This window comes from Pituophis catenifer, unplaced genomic scaffold (genome assembly GCF_029215685.1).
Source record: "Pituophis catenifer annectens isolate HBS135680 unplaced genomic scaffold, rPitCat1.0.hap2 SCAF_4, whole genome shotgun sequence".
NCBI lineage: Eukaryota > Metazoa > Chordata > Lepidosauria > Squamata > Colubridae > Pituophis > Pituophis catenifer.
Window position 1 is genome coordinate 66657587 of NW_027256884.1, and position 22215 is coordinate 66679801.

A 22215-nucleotide genomic window follows, 5' to 3' on the forward strand; every position below is an offset into this window, starting at 1 on the left:
CCCACTTTCAACTGCTTAATTGCAAACATAATCTCCTCAGAAGTTATTGGTTGATTTAGACCCTCCCTTTGCTCTTTTGTAATTGTAGGAATATTCTCTTTCTGTAAGTATCTATCTATATCTATACTTTGAATTTTATCACTAGCATACAACCTCGCATAAAATTCTAAAACTGCTTTTTTAATCATATTTTGCTGATAAACCTCTTTACCTTTATATTCTATTTTCTCTATGGTCCGTGACTTTTGTTTTTTCCTTAACAAATATGCTAACCATCTCCCTGGTTTATTAGCATTGCAAAAAATATTATGTTTAGTATATTGCAAATTAGTTGCGACCTGATCTGCCATTAACATATTAAATTGCCCTCGCAATGTTAATTGCCTCTTTTATTTTCTTGTCTGCTGGGTTCAATATCAAAACTTGTTCTTTTTTTTAAATTTCCTCTTCTAAATCCTTCCTTTTTTCCTGTTTACGTCTGTGTTTATTATTCAAATATATCAAAATACCTCTCATATATGCTTTACTTGCATCCCAGACCATTTCCATAGATGTACCCTTATGCATATTTATAATGAAAAATTCTCTGAATTTTTTACATTCTGTTACATTTTCCTCATATCTAAACATTTTCATTTAACCTCCAAGACCTCTTAGATCCCATTCCATACTCTAATTCCATCCAAACTGGACTATGATCCGTTAAAACTCTTGGGCAGATCTTCGTCTTCTTCACCCTAGAAAAAAGATCATTAGTAATTAATATAAAATCAATCCTAGAGAAGGATTGATGTCTATCAGAAAAAAAGGTAAAGTCTTTTTCTTCGGGGTTCCTCTCTCGCCAGATATCTCTCAACTCCATATCATCCATCATTTCAAAAAACGATTTTGGCAATCTGGAACGCGTTGAGACATTCTGCAAGAGCCCCTTCTTGTCTTTTTTAGTGTCCAAAACTCCATTCCAATTGCCCAGTAAGATACATGATTTATAATCCCATTGTAATAACTTGGAATGTAAAAGCTTATATAATTTTTCCTGTTGTTGGTTCGGTGCATAGACTCCAATTAAAAGTATTTTTTCTCCTTTTATTAAAAGTTCAATTGCTATAAATCTTCCTTGATCATCTGCTTCAATTAATTTGGCAATTAAATCTTTTTTTAGGTATATAACTATACCATTCTTCTACTCAGGAGCAGATGCAACAAAATGAATACCTAACCTTGCATTTATTAAATATTTTTGATCTTTACTTCTAATATGAGTCTCTTGTAAACAAATTACATCATTTTTAAACTGTTTCAAATAATGAAATATTTTTCTCCTCTTTTGTGGTGAATTTAGGTCATTAACATTCCAAGTCAAAAATCTAGTTGCCATTCTTGGCCCCCTGAAGCATTTGGAGCATCTGCTGGAAATCTCCATGCATTTTACTTTCTGGCCTTACTCCTCCCACTGCTTCTGTGTTTTTTTTTTAATTGAAAAGTTTTTATTTTTTTATAAACAAACATACATACAATATATAATCAATCAGTGTATCATCTGAATACATCCTTTTTCCTCTTACTCCTCCAATATTTATCATATCTTAATATTATCATTTCATTTGTTGTAACATTTTCCCCACATTTACTTTTATATTTGTACCTTTATCTATTATCCCAACCCAACCCTTCCCATCCTCCCCACTCCCCGACTTCCCAGAGCAAAAACAGGGTATAACATTTAACAAGCAAAAGCTAAAATATACTAACCTACTACAGAATTTAAAACTCCCTCACACTCTTTAACTCCTCTTTTACAAATTCATCAACCTCCCTTTTGTAAATTCTTAAAATCAATTGGGTTAAATTCTTTCTTCCTGAATATAAAAGCCTTTTTCTTGGTATATAATCCAGTAACTTTACCAATATTACAAGCATTAACAAACACTGATAAGTTTCATTTTCATCCCTCAAACACCTTTCTTTTTCAACATTGCTCCCTAATAAAATTCTAAATTAAACATTTATCCTCTTTATTCCTTCATAAACCAATTATCAATTGCTAACTATTCAGCATTAAAAATTCTAAATTAAACATTTTAAAACTTTAAACATTTTATCACTTATACCTTTTAAAATAATATAATCTTATATTAAACATTTTAAAAACCTCTTAATGCATTAATAAGGCCTTCTTAATTCATTTCTCAAAATATAAATTCCAAAACCTTCAGGAAACTATCCCTTAAATTTTTAATTAACCATTTCTATATTTTTTCCAGTCCTTCTTCCTCAATCAACATTGCTCCCTAATAAAGTTCTAAATTAGACATTTATCCTCTTTAATCCTTCATAAAATTAAACATTTTAAAACTTTAAACATTTTATCTCATATACCTTCTTAAAATACTATAATCTTATATTAAACATTTTAAAAATCTCTTAATACATCAATAAGACATTAAGTCATTTCTCAAAATATAAATTTCAAGCCCTTCAGAAAAATATCCCTCAAATTTTTAATTAGCCATTTTAATACCTCGATACCTCTTAAAAAGCTATCATTTTTACCTCGATAACTCTTAAAAAGCTATCATTTTTATATCCAAAACCAATTGTAATAACACACTATATTATCTTAGAATAAATTTTAAAAATACAAATTTAATTAAGCTTCTCAACCTATAGCCAAAATCCTCCCCCCCAAAAAATTAATCTTCAATTCTTCCCTTCTTTCTGTATTTTTTCCAATCCTTTTTCTTTGATAATTCTTTCTTCTTCAGCATTGCTCCTCCTCCTGCTTTTATTTTTGAAAATTTTAAAATTTGGATTTGAGGTTGATGTCTCTTTGAAAGTTTCTGTAAAGTTATTTTCAATAATACTTTCTCCTTCAGCATTGCTCCTCCCCCTGCTTTTATTTTCGAAAATTTTTGGATATAGATTTGAGACTGATGCATCTTTGAAGATTGCTCTCTCCTAAAAGTTATCTCCTTCATTTTGAAACCTCCATTTCGACTCTTCCTGCTTATATAATCAATCACTTCCTCTCTTAAAAGTTGATTCTGTCTGTAAAACCAAGAATTGTCGCGATAAAGTTTATCAGTCTGCAGGAAAGAGTCTATTTGCTGCTTTTCAATTAACTGCATAGAAGCCTCTGCCAAAACTTCTGTTTTCAATGTGGTAACTTCCATTGTGTCCCTGACAGACTCTTTTCCCTGCTCCAAAGACAAGTTAGATTTCCTTCCTCTTTTCCAGCCAGCAAATCATTTTTGTTCTCCAGATTATAATTTTGAAAAGTCCTTTCAATTGATTCCAGTATAGCAGAAGTATAGAAATTTAAAAGTTCTTGTAAAACCTCCACAGTCACAACTTGTGAATTTGCTGGCTCATATAGTAATGATCCTCCATCCTTGATGTCGGCCATATTTCAATTCCCAGTTTAAGTTTGTTCAGCTATCAGGTCAATAAATCCAATAATTTTCCACTCAATTTAGAGGTATAAAGTAGTTAAGGTCAATACCATAGTCTTTTTCATTTCACTAACACTTTAAATCTTTTTCTAGCCACGTAATCAGGTAGCTTTTACAATGTTGCAGCTTTAACGATCACTTTCACTTATAAGTTTCGTTTTAAACGCCCTTAAGCGCCATCTTTTTTTTCCCTTTTTCTTTTAAACGGAGTTAAAGTTTAATACTTGCATTTTTTGTTCTCCTGATTTGCTCTGCCAGCATCCAGGTTCAAATTTTAATCCTTAAAATTGCGCTGCTGGTGTGGTCGTGACCCCTTGTTCTGCTTAAAGCAGAATCGTCCCGGATCCGGAGCACTGAAGGGCTTTCAGGGAGCTCTCACCCTGCAAACCCCAGGCTTAAAAAAGAAAGCCTGGGGGTCTAGGGGAACTCTACCCAGACCCTTCTGCTCTTCTCTCCCCCTTTTTCCCTGGGGGAGAGTTTCAAGCCACTAGAACAGCTGATTTTTGCTGTTCTAGCGGCAAACGGAATCGCGGGGCTGGAGCTCCTAAAGGAGCGTCCATTCGGGAAATGCGGAGCCACCAGAAGTCCCCACTGCTTCTGTTTTTGTAGTATCTTGAATCATTTGAAATTGCTGCACTCTTAATTCTTCTTGACGCTTGGCTGCCGCTCGGGTTTGTCTTTGATCCTTAGGTTCTTCTATCTCCAAGGCTTGAACAGTAGTTGAAAGTTGTATTAATTCTTCTTGAGTAATCAAAGCTCCCTTTTGGGCCTGAGCCAACAATTCTTCCTTCTCCCCCTTTCTTGCCTCCTCTGCTTCCGTCTTCCTTCTAGCTTCTGGGGTCTGTGGGCATCCAGCCTTTAGTACATTGGTGTAAAAATCTCTTGCCTTCCACACTGAGTTAAGATGATCTTTCTCCTGAATAGTTCACCACTAGTCCAGCTGGAACTTCCCATCTGTACTGTATCTGACGGTTTCTCAGTTCTTTCACCAGAAAGGCATAATCCCTTCTGGCTCTCAACATATGGGGGGGGGGATTTCTTTCAGTATTAAAAGCTCCTGCCCCTGCACTTGAAGTATATTTTTAAAAGTGATTTGTAGGATTTCATTGCGTATTCTCCTTGTTGTAAAATAGACTACAATGTCTCTTGGTAAATGTTTCTGTCTGGCAACCCATGAATTGACATGATAAATTTTGTCAATTTGCCATTCGAGATTTGCTTTTTGATCTCCCATTATCTGTGCAAATGCTTCTGAAAAGATCTCTCTCAAATTCTCTTGCTTATTTTCTTTGAGGCCTCTTATTCTCAAAGCAAATTCCATATCTCGATATTGTATCATTATCACATCAGCCTCTGCTCTTTCCATCTTATCCTGGACCTCCACCATTTTATTTTCCAAGTTCTCATTAGAATGCTTAATTTCTTCCACTTTTTCATCTACTGCTTCAATATGGCCTGCCAAACCTTGAACTACCATGATAATATCTTCTCTAATTTCTTGATTTCACTTTTGAATAACCTCTTTAATTTGAATTATCTCCTCAGCAATATCTCGAATTTTATCCTCAAACACCGAAGCAATATTTTTTCCGTAACAGAGGCTTGTGTTTTAAGGGCTTCCTGCAACATTTCAAGTGTTAATATTGTTGGTTCCGTTGGAACAGAGAGCGATTGCAATTTGGACGTTTGAGCTGGCGAGCTCTCAGCACTTTTAGATACAATAGTCTTTGTTTTGAAGCCATTTTTAGTTCCAATTTGAATTTATACAGCAGCCAGAACAATAAATCCACCAAATCCAAAAATTCCCAGTCTTTAAATAATATCAATCCCTTTTTTTTAAAGATCACTGCTGTAGTCTTTTTAGCCTTTAATCTTCTTCTTCTTTTTTTTAAAGCAGAAATCTCTAATTTTGAATAGGTGCTGCCAGCGCTAAACAAAACTTTCCTTTTTAACTTTCGCTTTCACGCCCCATTAAAGTTCAATCGCCATCTTGGTTTCACTTTTTCCCCTTAATGAGTCAGAAGGAAGTAAAACACATTTGGAGTAAAGTTCAGTACTTGCAAGTCTGATCTCTCCTGAATTTGCTCAGCCTGCTTCCGAATGATGTTTATTCCAAGTGTTGTTTGCAGGGGTGGTTGCAGCGTCTTCTTCTGCTTAAAGCAGAAATGTCCTGGATCCGGAGCTCTGTCGGGCTTCTAGGGAGCTCTCACCCTTCAAGCCCCAGAATTGTTCCTGGGGCTTCTTGGGGAGCTCTACCTACGCCCGTCTGCTCTCTTCCTCTCCTTTTCCAGGGTAGAAAGTTTCCAAGCCACTAGACAGCTGATTTGTGCTGTTCTAGCGGCTTTATGAGATCGCGGGGCTGGCGCTCGTAAAAGGAACGTCTTCGGCGCCTGCGGTGCCACCGAAAGTCCTCTCTTGCCACAGTTATTAAATGAATTACTGCAGTTGTTAAATTAGTAATACAGTTGTTAAGTGAACCTGGCGTCTTCATTGTCTTTGCTTGTCAGAGGGTCATAAAAGATGATCACATGACCATGGGACACTGCAACAATCATAGATACATGTCAGTTGCAAAGCATCTTAAATTTGTTCACATGACCATGGGGATGCTGCAATGGTCGTAAGTGTGAAAAACAATCATAAGTCTCTTTTTTCAGGGCTGTTGTAATTTTGAACAAAAGGTTATAAGTCAAGGAGTACCTGTAAACAAAACACAGTTTACCTGTTTCATGAGCCACAATGGATTCAGATTCTTTATTTCTATCAGTTCTGCCAAGTGGAAGAGTACTGCTGATGTCACTTGATGTAAGTTTTAGGGAAGTTTTCCCCAATGGGGGAAGCGTTCTCAGCAATCGACTACATTGTTCTGGTGATTTTTCCTTCTGAAAAGGTTAGAAGAAAGCAAATCACATTTATATTAGATTTTTAAAGAATAATATACAGAATATATTAAAGATACTATCCATATTTCAGATTTTGGAACAGGCTCTGTGAATCAAAACTGTTTAATTCCCTTAGAATTTTGGTTGAAATTTTTAAATTATCTGAGCCAGAGTTAATTTACATATTTAAGATTTAACATAATTCAAACCTTAATTTGAAGATTTAACAAGTTCATAGTACGCTGGAGTACAAATTCAAACTTATAAATTAGAAATAATGTAGCCTTTTATTTATTTAGAGAAAGACAAAAGGAAAGTAGTTTATTTTTTGTATACTGTCATTGATTTACTTTTATACTGCCCAGGATTGCCCTATCAGGGAGATGGGTAGCATATAAATTTAATAAACAAATAAGTATCTCCCACCCTTTCATTAATTTCAATTAAGGTTACCAATCTCATATTTTATATTCATTCTTTGAAAGTATTACAGACCTATTCTTTCCTCTGATTCCCAAAATTACAATAAAAAATTCATAATGAAGATAAATTCATTTCAAGAAAAAAGTTCCAAAAATTAAAAGATTTAAAAATTTAAAATCTTTTAAATTTTTGAATCTTTTTCACACACATTTTTAATAGCCAGCTTGGAACAGTTATAGTGTACCTTCTCTCTCCGTCGCACACGTGCTGAAAATGTTTGCTGAAAAGTGTCTGCATCTCCTCCCATTTCAAAGACTTTAAGAGATAAATTGGGCTCATTTTCTTCTAGCTCGTGAATGTTATCATATGTTTTAGGCCTTGGGGTGGCAAAAACCAGCATATGACAGCCACCACAAGCAGCCTATAACATAAACATAGTAAATTTATTATTAGAAGTGCTACATGCAGGTTCATAACCCTGAACAGAAAAATATGTTCCTGAGTTTAGATTATTATTAATTAGTAATCTAATAATTTAGACTTTTTAATATCTCAAAAACACATAATGCAAAACTAAACGGGGAAAAAACTACATTATTATATAAATTAAATTTATTGATTTTTTTAAATCAAGCCTGATTTTTTGTTGGAAAAACCCTTTTATTTTGTTTAATGTTCATTTCACCAGGATCATTTTCTGCAAATCTTTCATTTATCTTTAGCTGAAGAAGAACCACCGAGAAATATAGCCAAAAAGGAGCCTTGGTAGTACAGTGGTTTAAAGCACCCTGTTATTAATACAGCTGCCTGCAATTACTGCAGGTTCGAATCTTACCAGGCTCAAGGTTGACTCAGCCTTCCATCCTTTCTAAGGTAGGTTAAATGAGGACCCAGTTTGTGGGGGCAATAAGCTGACTTTGTATAAATATACAAAAAGTATGAAGGCTATTGCTTAGCACATTGTAAGCCGCCCTTAGTCTCCGGAGAAGGGCAGCATATAAATAAAAAAAAAAAACTACAGACTTGAATCCTAAGCTTGTTAATATACTCTACTGTTGCTTTTACCTAATGTGTTCTTACTTCCTAACTATCCAATCCTAACTGCTGCCAATGTTTTAAGAAACAGTGACTGTAAGAGAAAATTAAAATAATTGTCACTGTATCTACATACACTTGACAATGCAAAAGATACAGGAAAATGTTTAATAAAAATATTGTTTAATAGTTAAGAAATGAACAGGCATTGAGGGGGATTAATACTTTAATTGATCACATGCTGCCAAATAACTTCAGGTGTGGAAGCAAACTAAATTCTATATTTTCTCTGAATCTCATTCCTCTTAGTGTTGGAAGATGAAAAGAGGATGAGCTTTTTGATGTTACAAGAGGCAGGTGGTTAGAGACATCTTTATAAACTCAAGTGTTCTCAAGCACAGATAATTCTACACAAAAAGGTGGCATTTAGCAGAGGAGAAAAATATATATCTCTTTGAGTAGACAGTTCTACTGTATATATGTTAAATACAATGTAATTGTATGCATGGGTATTCAGACATGAATCTCATGCAATTCAATGAAATTTAGTCCTAAGAAAAGAAATATAGATTTCAATTTTGATTTTAAATATAACCACAGCATATAAATCCCAGAAGACAAAAGGACACCTTTATGTATGCAATAGAAGACCGTATCTTAGAAGTTTCCTTCAAGATGCACATTCCTTTGAACTATTTTCACCTCATACTGTGTTTGTTCACAATAAAAGTACTGTGTTTCCCCACAAATAAGACCCTGTCTTATATTTTTTTGAACCCTGAAATAAGCGCTTGGTTTTATTGCCATGAGCTCAAAAGCCCGATTGGGCTTATTATCAGGGGATGTCTTATTTTGGGGGAAACAGGATATACCTCATTCAAATGATTTCCATGACTTCCACATTTATATATTCCAACTGAAAAGTTTAACATGTAAATGTGACTTGGGGGGAAGAAAAAAAATATAGATAATTGGAATAAAATATATCACATTATCTTGTGAATCTGTATCAACACATACATCTCTTTAGTGTAAGAGTTTTCCTTAAAGATGATTCATAGAACATAAAGTTCCTAGTATGGGTTTCATACATTAAAAAACCACCTCCCAATTGTGTTGGATAGAATGTAGAATTAGGGGAACATCTTACTATATATAATAACTCTATGATAGATTTCAATTTCTTTGGGAACAAGTTTTAAGGAAATAGAACAAATTGCACAATAAATGAATAGTACACCTTAGCTGGCATTATTTAATTTGTACTAATCATTAAATAAAAATGTAACATACAGCCTTAGTGGAATATTTAATGGATGCAATTCAAATAATTGGGTTGCTAGATTTTTGAAAGATTTGATCAGAGCTGATACACATGATTAAAACTTTTATGGGATATTTTGTTACAGGAATTTTTTAAGACAATTATAGTGAGTTAAAAACAAGCTAAAATGAAAAATTTTATTATGACCTAGTCCATGTTTACTGAAGTAATTAACAAAAGAAGTATCAATCAACATCATTTAAAGGTATAAGAAAATATTGGGAAATATCTCATTCTTTCACAATACTTTGAAAATATATTTCAAATATTGTAACTGAATGAAAAATTTGTATGGAAATGAAACATTTCTCATGCTATTTTGTTTCTTCTTTTTCTTATCATTGCATACTCTAATGTGTTTTTTATTTGGATAACATTAAAGCAATTTTTTGCTAATGTAAATAAAATGTACACTAAATTGTAAAGGTGGAGTGATGAATAAAACTATACTTAATGACTTCAGACTCATGTATAATTAAAAAATAAATGAAACATAATACTAGTTTTAAATAATCAGATGTCAGGCCTGGAAGCCATCTTTTTCGTTGGATCTTCAGGTCTGCCATATTTACTACTGTGAGAAACTGGGAGGGGGAATTGTACGGAGCCAGGATGATATATATAGTCATAATAACATTCCTTTCTCAGAAAGTCAAGGACATCTTGCCCTGCATCTGGATGGCTGGAACTGGGACAGTGTTTGGGACCACTGCTTGGATTGGACCATGTGATGGACATGTGGGGGTTGGGCAGGGACTTGAACTTTCCTTTGGGTGAGGAAAACCTAAGATTCAGGCTTTCCCAGATGTGCCAATATGACATCTCTAATAAAATGGAACTTTGAGGAAACTCAAGCCTCAGAGGGCTTTTTTTGTTGGGGGTGTTACTTGGAACCCTGACATTAACCCGAATCTCCTTTAAAATTCAACCAGCTCCCTGGATACTGGGGTACTGTCCGGGGCCCTGAGCCCCTAACATCAGATGGAGAAAGACAAGAAAGCCATAGAGGGAACCATGGGGACTGGCTCAGCAACTCCTGTCGAGAACATCTACTCCCCTTCCCAAGCCGTGGTGGAAGTGGAAGAAGTCGCAGAAAAAGAATGCCAGATGGGTGCCCAAAGAGCCAGCGCCTGAGCGAGCCACACAACCGGATCTAATCCTGTGGGACAAAGTTGCAGGAGCTACTCCGCTCCAAGAAGTGGTCGCCAGAGCAGCGCTGTTGGAACCACAAATGGGTGGAAGCCGAGCGGAACAGTTCCCAACCTTTGAATGGGCCAGTTGTGCCGCAAACACTCCAGAGAATGGGGATTCCCGCCGCCATCACGCAGTCAGTCACTGGACAGTCTCCTGGAACAGTTTGGCCAACTCAGTGTGACCAGTCCCGCTCAACCTATCAGGATTGAGCAGCCCAGATGAACCCTGGCTCAACCTACGTTCACCTTCCTGAGCCAGGAATCCGCAGGACCACTGAGCGGGGTGTCTACCTCCTTCCATTCGGCACACAGCAGATTGTTCCATAGCCTCCCACATCGGGCCCGAGCTACTGGAGTGACAGCCACCACAGGGATTGGAATCGCACAGGAACAGAGCTTACTGAGCCAGCCCGGCACGGGGTTGCAAGGACTGCAACTGGGGCTACTGGGACCAAGTATTCTACCCCAGCAACCAGCCTTCAGGCGACCTCCGGCAGACCAGATCCCTCCTGGATGGGCATTTTACCCTGGCAAGGGGTGGGTGCAATACCAATGGACACCTGCCCCAATCCTGCAGCCCGCATCTATCTATCAACCAGCGCACTTCCAGCCACTGGTCCTGGGGCCCCAGCCGGTACCAGACTTCGAACGGTTTCTGGCCCCCTTCCAGCAAGTGTCGCCAGGTTAGCAGTGCCCATCTCACCGCGAATGCCTCTTTTTCCCATGCTGCCCATCGTCTCTCTGTGTCCATGAGCTTGTGGGAGGTGTAGGCGCTGATTTGTAGATTTCCTTGACTATTTCTTTGGAGTAGCACTGCTCCAACTGCCATGTCGCTGGCATCTGCTTGGATGACGAAGGGTTGTTCGGGGTCAGGATGCTTCAACACTGGTTCCTTCACAAACATTTCTTTTAGTGTTTCAAATGCCTCTTGGCAGGTTAGGTCCCACTGTAGAGGTTGTCCCGGGCGGGGTTTTGTTCCTGGGCTCCCTGTCTTTAGGAGGTCTGTCATGGGTTTGGCAATCTTCACAAAGGAGGGGATGAATTGCCTGTAGAAGTTCGTGAACCCTAGGAAGCTTTGTAGCTGTCTACGGGTGCGAGGGGGTTGCCAGCCTAGGACGGCTTGCACTTTGGCTGGATCCATCTCTATTCCCTCATTTGACACTTGATAACCCAGGTAGTCTAGCTGTGCACGGTAGAACTCGCATTTCGACAGCTTGACATACAGGTTGGCTGCCAGAAGTTTTTCCAGTACCTGGCAGACAAGGGGTATGTGGTTGCCCATGGTCTCAATGTAAATGAGGTTATCATCTAGGTAGACAAGAACCCCCTTGTAGAGGTGCTCATGCAGCACCTCATTTATTAATTGCATGAACACCACTGGGGCTCTCTGCAGTCCAAAAGGCATCACTTTGAATTGGAAGCTCCCTAGGGGGCAGTTGAACGCTGTTTTCCACTCGTCTCCCTCCCTGATGCGTACTCAGTAATATGCTTCTCTGAGGTCTAGTTTGGTGAAGACTTTTCCTTTGGCCAGGTGAGATAGCATGTCCTTCATGAGGGGGAGGGGGTATAGGTTGTGTACACACACTGCATTGATTCCTCGAAAGTCCACCCACAATCTCATAGTTCCATCTTTTTTTTCTTTGAAGAGGACTGGCGCCGCGACCCATGGTTTGGCTGGCTCGATGAACCCCCTTTCTAGGTTTTTTTCTATGTAATTGCGCATTTCTTGCATTTCCCGGGGTGTCATGGCATAGTTTGGGCTTGGGTAGTTTTGCCCAGGGCATGATTTCGATGGCGCAATCTGCCTCATGGTGGGGAGGCAGGACGTTGCACTCAGCCTCGCTGAATACTTCTGCAAGGTCCTGATATTCCCTCGGGATCAGCTCGGTCTCTGGGGTTTTGTCGGATGTGGCTGCCAGTTGTTCTGGTGTGCTCTTTTGGAGGGTTCCCTGCATGGGTGGTGTTTCTGCTGGCTGATGCAGGAGGGGTTGGGGCCCCCTTGCTATTCTCAGTCTGCGGATACCCCGTTGCCACCAGATGGTTGGTCCCCACTTGTCTAGCCAAGAGAGTCCCAGTTTGACTGGATCTGTCATTTTGGGGGCTATTACGAATCAATTATTTCCCAATGATCCGCTAGCTCTAGCCTCACTGGTTTGGTCAGGTGAGTGGTATAGGCTCCCCCCATTAGGGACCCATCAACCTGTTTGAACCGAATTGGGTGGGTCAGTCTTTTTGCTCTGATCCCCAGTTTCAGGACTGTGATTAGGTTGATCAAGCATCTAGTGCAGCCTGAGTCTATCAGGGCTTGAAAAGCCCCCTGGGTCCCCATTTTTGGGGCTGTGAGGCATATTGGGAAAACAAAAGGGTGGACTGGTCCCCTCACCATTGGGTCGTTTTCGCCCTCGTCCTCGCTGTCATAGGATTCTGGCGACTGGTCATCATTGCCTGGGGTTCCCCCTCCTTCGGCTGGGTGGGGAGGGACCTCTTCAGCCTGGAGGGCCCTCCGGGACGTGTTGGTGGCCCGTTTGGGGCCTTGTTCCAGCTGTGCCCTGGGTGGTGGCTCTGGCCTAGGCCTCGGGGCTGGGGTTGTGCATGCAGATGCCATGTGGCCTTTCCCTCCACATCTGTAGCACTTCAGCAGGCTTCGAGGGAGGGCTGGTTTTGGGGTCTGCCGTGGTGCTGTGGTTCCACATTGGCTGGACGGTTTCAGGTCAGGTTGCTCCCTCTCTTTCATGTCTGGTTGCTTTCTCATGTTGTTGGTGCGCAATCCACTGTTGATTTTTATTGTTACTCGGAACCACTCAGAGAGCTGGTTTGGGATGTCCCGGTAAGCGGTTACCTGGGCAATTTGTTTGTCCAGGTTTGTTCTGAAAAAGTGCACTAGCAACCGCTCTGGTAAAGGGGGTAGCCTCCCAATGACTGTCCCAAATTCGTGGATGTGCTCTTTAATGGGACGGCCCCTCTGCTTTAGATAGCTGAGCTCATCTTCTGCATACAGGTCTTCCTCCGCCTCCTCGAATCTGGCCTCTAGCAGTCGTAGGAAGTCATCTGCATCTTACAGTTGGGTGGCTCTCCTCTTGTGGAGGGCTGCTAGCCATTCCCTTGCTTCCCCCTTTAGCCCCTCTGCGATGGTATTCACCATGGCTCTGGGGGATGGGTAGAGGTGTCCATAACATTCTAGGTGGATCTCAGCTGAGTCAAGGAATAGAGCTAGCTGGTCTGAATCCCCATCAAACTTTCCTCTGAACTGGGGCAGTTCATTCAGCACTGCTCCTCTCTCCCCCTGTTGGCCTCTGTATGCTTGCATTTGATGTAGCTGGCCCTCTTCCTCAGCTCTAGTTTGGAGAGAGAGGGGGGCTTGTCTGCCCTGGGCAGCCTGCCTGCTGCTGGAAAAGACACTGGTTGCAGCCTCCTGATGGCTGGAGAAGGGGGGCTCTGTTCCTGTCTGCTTCTCCTCACTCCATAGGGATCCACTGCTCCTCCCCTCTCCTTTGGCCTGCGTGATGGCCCCTCATTGGGAAGGGTGGCCCGGTCAAATTTCTCCCTCGGCTGCTCTCTGGAACTCCCCAGGGGCTTTGGGAGCCAGGCTTGTTTCCAGTCCAGCCTCCACTCCACTCTTCCCAGCTCGCTCAGGGGCTTCCCCTTTTCCCGGACATTAGGGTGGGGAAACTCAACCTCAGCTGCTTTAGGGATTAACTCCCACCAATACTCATCTCTTCTTGCTTCCACCACTGGAGCAGGCATCTCAGCTTTGATGTCTGAGGGAGGCTGCATTCTGGCTGCAATCAAGTTCTCTTCAGATAGCCCGTCTTCGGCCATGGTTGCCTGATTTTCCCTCCTAGCACCCCAGATATTGGGGAGCGATGGGAGAGTCCACGATTCAGAAAACCTGGTAATATTGATAGATAGATAGATAGATAGATAGATAGATAGATAGATAGATAGATAGATAGATAGATAGAGTAGTTGTAACTGTCTGTGAAGTTTCCGAAAGATGCCCTAATTAATTCATGAGCCATGAGCCAAACTCCCCCCAAAAATACAGTCATTTATTAGGAGCACCATTTCGGCAATATTCGGATGCAGTTAGAACTAATCCCACATAGCTTTACGTTCTCCTATGACCCTGTTTCTCCCCTCCTCCCTGCCATGTCATAAATCACATTCTCCAATTAACCACTTTGGCTGGCTGTGAAATCCAACACCCTCCTACTGATTGCGGTAAGAAAGCATGTATGGAATGTAGCTTCAGTTAGGGAAATCAATCAGCTCTATCAGTTCTCCCTCCCTCCTGCTCATGGCAACCTGAAAGCTTTGCAAGTTGACACAGGGCTTCATCCAATCCGCAAAGTCCAAGGTGGCTGCTTAAAGAAAAGATGGGGGAGGGGGGATGAGGCTTTGCATGGATATTCGTAGAATTAATGTTGTGTACATGGAGAACACCTACCCCTCCCACTTATGAAGGACATGCTAAACCACTTAGCCAAGGGAAAGGTGTTCACCAAACTAGACTTGAGGGAAGCCTACTACCACATCACAATCAAAGAAAGAGATGAATGGAAAGCAGCCTTTAACTGTCCGCTTGGCAGCTTCCAATTCAAAGTCATGCCATTCGGACTGCAAGGGGCCCCAGCAGTCTTCATACAATTAATCAATTATGTGCTGCATGAACACTTATACAAAGGGGTCCTAGTTTACCTGAACATTCTCCTATTCAGCAAGATCCTCAAGGAACACGTAAAACTAGTGCAGCAAGTGCTGAAAAAACTCCTTGTCGCTAAACTCTATGCAAAGCTGTCAAAATGTGAATTCCACCAAATTTCCTTTGACTATCTAGGCTACCGAATATCCAGCGGGGGGTGGTGATGGAAATGGACCCAGGAAAAGTGAAACCGGTGCTAGACTGGTAACCCCCACGCACCTGCAAACAGCTTCAAAGCTTCCTGGGATTTGCAAATTTTTACAGTTTATACCAGGGTTCGCAGAAGTCGCCTTCAATCAGATGGCTGATACCTGAAGGGATTATGGTGACATGGCAAGAACAAAGATACAGACTCGATTCGATTGAGAAAGCGAAAAGATTTTACCAACAATTCTGTGGACCAATGGATGGAGATTTGGGAGCGGTAGATGCTGCAAAAGAGAAAGATAAGAGGAGTGGTACTGTATATTAAAGAAAGACGAGAACCCAAACAAATGTTTGAAGTTGAGGAAGGCAGGTTTTTGATGGTTGAAATAAAAATGAACTTTAAACAAATACTTTTGATAGCATTATATGCACCAAATGAAAAACAGGAAGAATTTTATTGGCGACTACACAGGAAAATTGTAGAACTGGACTATGAAAATGTATGTATTATGGGTGATTTCAATGCTGTAACAGATACAGATTTAGACTACAAAACAGTAAAGACAAACAAAAAACCGAGAAAACACTGCCAAAGGCCTTCTTTACAATGACAGAAGAATTGTGTATACAAGATATTTGGAGACAGAAACACTTAAAAGAGAGTCAGTACACTTTTACTCAAATAGACACTTATCGTGGTCAAGGATAGATATGATATGGATGTCAATTGGATTTACAGTAACCGTGCATGAAGTAAATATTGGCTCAAACATATGGGCAGACCACATCCCAATAACATGGAAAGGGAAAAGAAAAAAATAAGATGGACTCTGAATGCAACAATATTAAATGAAAAAGAATTTCAGAAATTTGTGGAAAAAGAATTGGAAATTTTTTTTAAAATAAATAAAAAGGAGAATACATTACTCCAGAAAGTTTGGGATACAATGAAAGCATATATTATAGGCCTGACAATAACATATTTGGGAAAAAAGAATAAAAAGAAATGCCAGAAACAAGCAAGATTGGAAAAAAGAGTATAAAAGCCTGGAAAAAGTGTTCCAGAAAAATGGTCAAAACAATAAAAAAATTAAGAAACTGATGGAATTGAAGAAACATGTAATAATTTTAAATGAACAAGAAACATTAGCAAATCAATTGAGAACATTGAGACAGAATTTTTTTGAAAATGCAAATAAACCAGGAAGATGGTTAGCATATAATCTAAGAAAAGAGAAGGAGAAGAAAATTATAAAATACCTTCAAGATGGAGAACGGAAATTACAATATAGAACTGAGGAAAAAAAGAAAGTAATCCAAGAATACTATCAAAAACTCTATTCTCAAGAGAAGAGCTCAGAGGAGGAGGTACAAAGCTACTTGGAGAAATCTGATTTAATTAAAATAGCAGAACAATATAAAGAAATGCTAGAAGAAAGAATAACAATGATGGAATTAACAGAAGCCATAAAAAGACAAAAAAGTGGAAAAGCACCAGGACCAGATGGTCTACCAGCTGAACTATATAAAACACTACAAGAAGTGATCAGTAATGTAATGTTGGACTTATTTAATGACTTATTATTAAAGGCTAAGATGCCAGACTCATGGAAAAAGGCATATGTGACACTTATACCTAAAGAAGATACAGATTTACAACTGATTAAAAACTATAGACCAATTTCGCTATTAAATGTAGATTATAAGATTTTTGCCTCGATAATGGCAAATAGGTTGAAAAAAACTGCTAAATGAATATATTCATACTGATCAAAATGGCTTCTTACCAAAAAGACAAATTAGAAATAATATGAGGATGATTTTGAATACTTTGGAATATATTTTCATCCAGAAAAACAAATGGCATTGATGTTCTTAGATGCACAGAAAGCTTTTGATAATGTGAATTGGCAGTTTATGATAAAACAATTACAGAAAATAGACTTTGGGGAGAGATTTATAAATACTATAAAAACAATTTATGATACACATTTTGCCAAGATAATGATGAATGGAGAAATGATGGAAAAAAATCAATATAATGAAAGGGACTAGACAAGACTGTCCTTTATCACCACTATTGTTTATTTTGACTCTAGAAGTCCTAGAGAAGTCCTAAATAGAAATATTAGACAAAATGATGAGATAAAAGGGATGAAAATTAAAAAAGAGGAGTATAAGTTACAAGCATTTGCAGATGATTTGGTATTCTTTATAGAGGAGCTGCAAATAACAGGCCCTAAGTTATTAGAACAGATAGAAAGATATGGAAAAGTCTCCGGTTTGAAAATAAACAAAGACAAAACAAAAATCCTGGTGAAAAATACAACAGAAAAACAAAACAGAGAAATAAAAAAAAAAGTTAGATATACAAGTTGTGAAGAAAGTTAAATATTTGGGAGTACATTTAACTTCAAGATGTGCAACAATAAAAAAAGAAAATTATAAATTGGAATAATTTAAATTATAAATAATAATAATTTAATAAAAAAATGGAAGAATCTCCAATTATCACTTATGGGACAGATTGCATTGATAAAGATGAACATATTACCAAGATTGTTATTTTTATTTCAGACGGTGCCAATAAAAATTGAAAAGACATATTTTCATTATCTGAATAAGGTAATGAGGAAATGTATATGGCAAGGGAAAAAAGCAAGAATAAGTTTAAAAATACTTACAAGACAGGAGGTTGCGAGGGGGATTTGGTCTACCAAATTGGGAATTATATTACCAAGCAGCAACATTGACATGGCTGAAAGAATGGATTGAACTAAGAACTATAAGGTTGTTAACATTAGAAGGGCATGATTTGCAACTGGGTTGCCATGCTTTTTTGTGGTATGGTAGACATAAGATACATACATATTTTCATAGACATTATATAAGAAATGCATTGCTATTGGTTTGGGAGAAGGTTAGAGATAAGTATTATGTGAAAATACCAGTATGGTTATCAATGATGGAAGCTTTAATACACCCAAATGTTTTTAATTTTGGAAATATTGTTAGATATAAAGATTTGTTAACAGATAAGGGGGAATTGAAAGAGAAACGAAAACTGGAAGAACAAGGGATTGAGACAGATTGGTATATGTATATGCAGATAAGAACAAGATATGAAAAAGATGCTAAGTTACATGGTTTTTATTTGGAAAAGACTGAATTGGATAGGATATTCACAGGTACGGAAGAAAATTTAATTAAAAAGTTTTATAATTTTTTGCTATATATTGAATTGGAGGAGGAACAGGTAAAAGAAACAATGATAGCTTGGGGAAGAAATTTTGGACATTCAATGGATCTGGAAAAATGGCAACAGCTATGGGAAAGGAATTATAAACTAACAATGTCCACCACATATAAGGAAAACCAATATAAAATGTTTTATACATGGCATATGCCATGGGAGAAATTAGCAAAATGTTTAAAGATAAATCAGCGAAATGTTGAAAATGTCACCAATTACCAGGAACTTATTATCATATGTGGTATACATGCCCTGAAGCAAAAAATTATTGGAATAAAATTAAAATCTGGCTGGAAGAAATTACACAATTACGTATTGAATTCAAACCAAATTGTTCCTATTGGGTATCCTACCTGACAAAATTAAAAATATATTTATTGGATTATACACCTAATAACAGCTGCAAGAATTGTTTATGCTCAAAATTGGAAAGCAGAGAAAATACCCTTGGAAGAAGAAGTAATAAGAAAGATTTTAGATTGTGCAGAAATGAATTGATTAACTTTGTTGATTAAAGATAGGGAAGAATCAGAATACTTTAGAATATGGAATTATTTCTATTGTTGATTGGAAAAGAGATATAAATGATTAATTTTATAACTATGTGTTAAAATTTGATGGCAAGAATATGGTTATAGGAATGAATTGTTATAGTGGTTTGGATGACGATTAAAATAGAAGAAACTACTGGAACAAGAAGAACAAAAAGATCTGAAGAAGATAACACCAAGATGTTACAGGGGAGGGATGACTGATGTATTAAATGTTTTGTTTGTCTTATAAAATAAAAAACTTTTCTAAAAAAAAAAAAGGTGACCAAAGAAAAAATTCTTGCAGAGATTGATGAAATATTTAGAGTTAATACCAGATATACGGCAAGAAACAGACTTCCTAGAGAGGTAAATGTGAGATTCACAAAAAAAGCAATGAAAGCAGAGATTTAACAAAGAGCGAGAGACGATCCTTTAAAATACAAAGGGAAAGAAATAGTAGTCTTAAAACAGATTCCGAGAAGATTTAGAGAAATAAGGAAAGAATACCAATTCCTGACAAAGCACTTAATTAAAAATGGAATGAATTTCAGATGGCTGATACTGGAGGGAATATTGGTGACTTGGATGGAGCAAAGACATAGATTGGATTCCATAGAAAAAGCAGAACAATTTTATGAGCACTATTTTGGACCACAGGAGGAAATGCGAATAAGAGAAAAAGAAGAGGATAAGCAACAAAAGGAAGCTACAAGAGAGAGAAATATACAACAAAAAGAAGATGAAAGAGATTTGAAGGAAATAGCAAAAAAAGAAGAGGCAAAGGCAAAAGAACCGAGACAGATAAGAGCGACTAAAATGACAAAACCCATTTATAAGTAAATTATGGAAGAAGAAATAAAATTACTGTCAATTAACATAAACCGACTGAATTCAGGAATAAAAAGGAAAAGAATTTTCAGTCAATTAATTAAAATTAGATATAATCGGCTTGCAAGTAGTTCATATTAAAAAACAACACAATCAAATACTGGAATATCCCAAAATTGGGAAGTTATATACTTCTCTATCACAACAAAAGAAGAGGGGAATAGCTCTTTACATAAAAGAGACAATAAATGTTAAACAAATCTTTATGGATGAGGAAGGGAGGATTTTGATGGTGGAGATAACAATGAACAATAAACAGATACTTTTAGTAGTAATATACGCACCAAATACTAATGTAAAAAGAGGACTTTTATGGTAAACTTCATAAAAAAATAATAGAATTGGAGTATGAAAACATATGTATACTAGGAGACTTTAATGCAATTGTGGATGCAGAATTGGATGACAAATCTAGAAAGGTAAATAAAAAAACCAGGAAGACACTTCCTAAATTTTTCTTTAAAATAGCGGAAGAACTATGCATCCAAGATACATCCCAAGGAAAACCAATATTCATTTTACTCAAATAGGCATATGTCTTGGTCAAGAATAGACATGATATGGATATCAGCAGAGTTAAAATCTAATATACAAGAAATAAATATAGAAACAAGTAAATGGGCGAATCATAATCCGATAAAAGTTATATGGAAGGGACAAAAAAAGAAATTAAGTTGAATCAATCAATACTAAAAGAAAAGGAATTTGTTCAATTTATGGAAAGAGAACTGGACTTTTTTTTTTAAGAGAACAGAAAAGAAGAAACGTCATTACAAAATGTATGGGACACAGCTAAAGCATATATTAGAGGATTAACTATAACATAGATGGGAAAGAAAAACAAAAAGAAGATCAAAGAAAGAAGACAAAATCAAAGGATACTAGAAGAAGAATACAAGAGACTAGAGACAGAACTACAAAAAGATCCACAAAAAAAGAATATAAAAAACCAAATGGAATTAACGAAACATAAACTGAATCTAATAGATAAAGACGAACTAGCACAAAAAATTAAAAGTGCGAAACAAAACTTATTTGAAAACGCAAATAAACGAGGAAGATGGCTGGCATATAAATTGAAAAAGGAGAAAGAAAAGAAATTGATACACCAACTAATGAATGATGAAGGAACTCTTCATCATCAAAATGACGATAAAAAGGAAGTGATTCAAAACTATGGAAAACTGTATGATCAAGAGTTAATCCCAAAAGATAAAATAAAATAATATTTAGAAAAAGCGGAACTACCTAAAATACCTGAAACAGTGAAAGCAATGCTAGATGAATGTATATCTATGATGGAATTAACAGAAGCAATCAAGAGACAAAAGAATGGTAAAACACAAGGTCCGGATGGATTGCCAGCAGAATTATATAAAGACTTACAAGGTACTTTAAATACCCCAAAGTTGGAATTTAAAATGAACTTTTGTTAGAAGCGAAGGTGCCAAATTCATGGAAGAATATATTACTCTCATATCGAAAGAAGACACCGATCTACAACAGATAAAAAACTATAGTTCAATATCGTTACTGAATGCTGAGTATAAAATATTTGCTTCAATAATTGCAGAAAGGCTAAAAAGATTTTTAAATCAATTTATACATCCAGATCAAAATGCTTTTTTACAAATTAAAGACAATATGAGAATAATTTTAAATACATTGGAATACTATGAGGCACATCCAGAGAAGCAAATGGCGTTGATCTTCCTAGATGCACAGAAAGAGTTTGATAATGTGAACTGGCAATTCATGATAGCACAACTAAAAGATATGGACTTTGGGGCAAGATTTATTAATATGATTAAGGCGATATATTATAAACAAACTGCAAAGGTGATGGTAAATGGAGATATGATTGAGAAGGCTAGCATTAAAAAAAGGTACAAGACAAGGATCCCCCTTGTCTCCTCAATTATTTGTATTGACATTGGAAGTATTAAATAGAAATATTAGACAAGGCACAAAGATAAAAGGCATGGAAATAAAAAAGGAAAAGTATAAACTACAGGTGTTTGCAGACGATTTATCTTAGAAGATCCACAAGAAACAGGGCCTAAACTAATTAAAAAAAAGAAGAATATGATGAAGTGGCAGGTCTGAAAATAAATAAAGAGAAAACTAAGATTTTAGTAAAAAAATCTTACAGATAAACAGAAAAAAGAGTTAATAAAGAGAATAGATATTCAGATTACTAAGAAAGTAAAATACTTAGGGATACAGCTGACAGCAAGATATATAACGATTAAGGAAGATAATTATTATAAACTGTTGCAACAAATTAAAACAGATCTGGAAAAACGGAACTATCTGCAACTATCATTGATAGGAAGAATAGCTACAATCAAAATGAATATATTGCCGAGATTATTACACTTAA

The 22215-nt window shown here is 37.2% G+C and overlaps 1 protein-coding gene across 2 annotated transcripts in view; it reads right to left on the reverse strand.

Moving 5' to 3' along the window:
* Positions 1-22215, reverse strand: part of RPGR (retinitis pigmentosa GTPase regulator) — a 106566-nt gene that overhangs the window by 29622 nt on the left and 54729 nt on the right. For both annotated transcript variants that reach the window (XM_070944212.1, XM_070944211.1), the window contains exons 10-11: positions 7002-7178; positions 6175-6334 (exon numbers count right to left, since the gene is read on the reverse strand). In XM_070944212.1, the coding sequence (XP_070800313.1) occupies positions 6175-6334; positions 7002-7178 (337 nt within the window). The remainder of the gene's footprint in view (positions 1-6174; positions 6335-7001; positions 7179-22215) is intronic.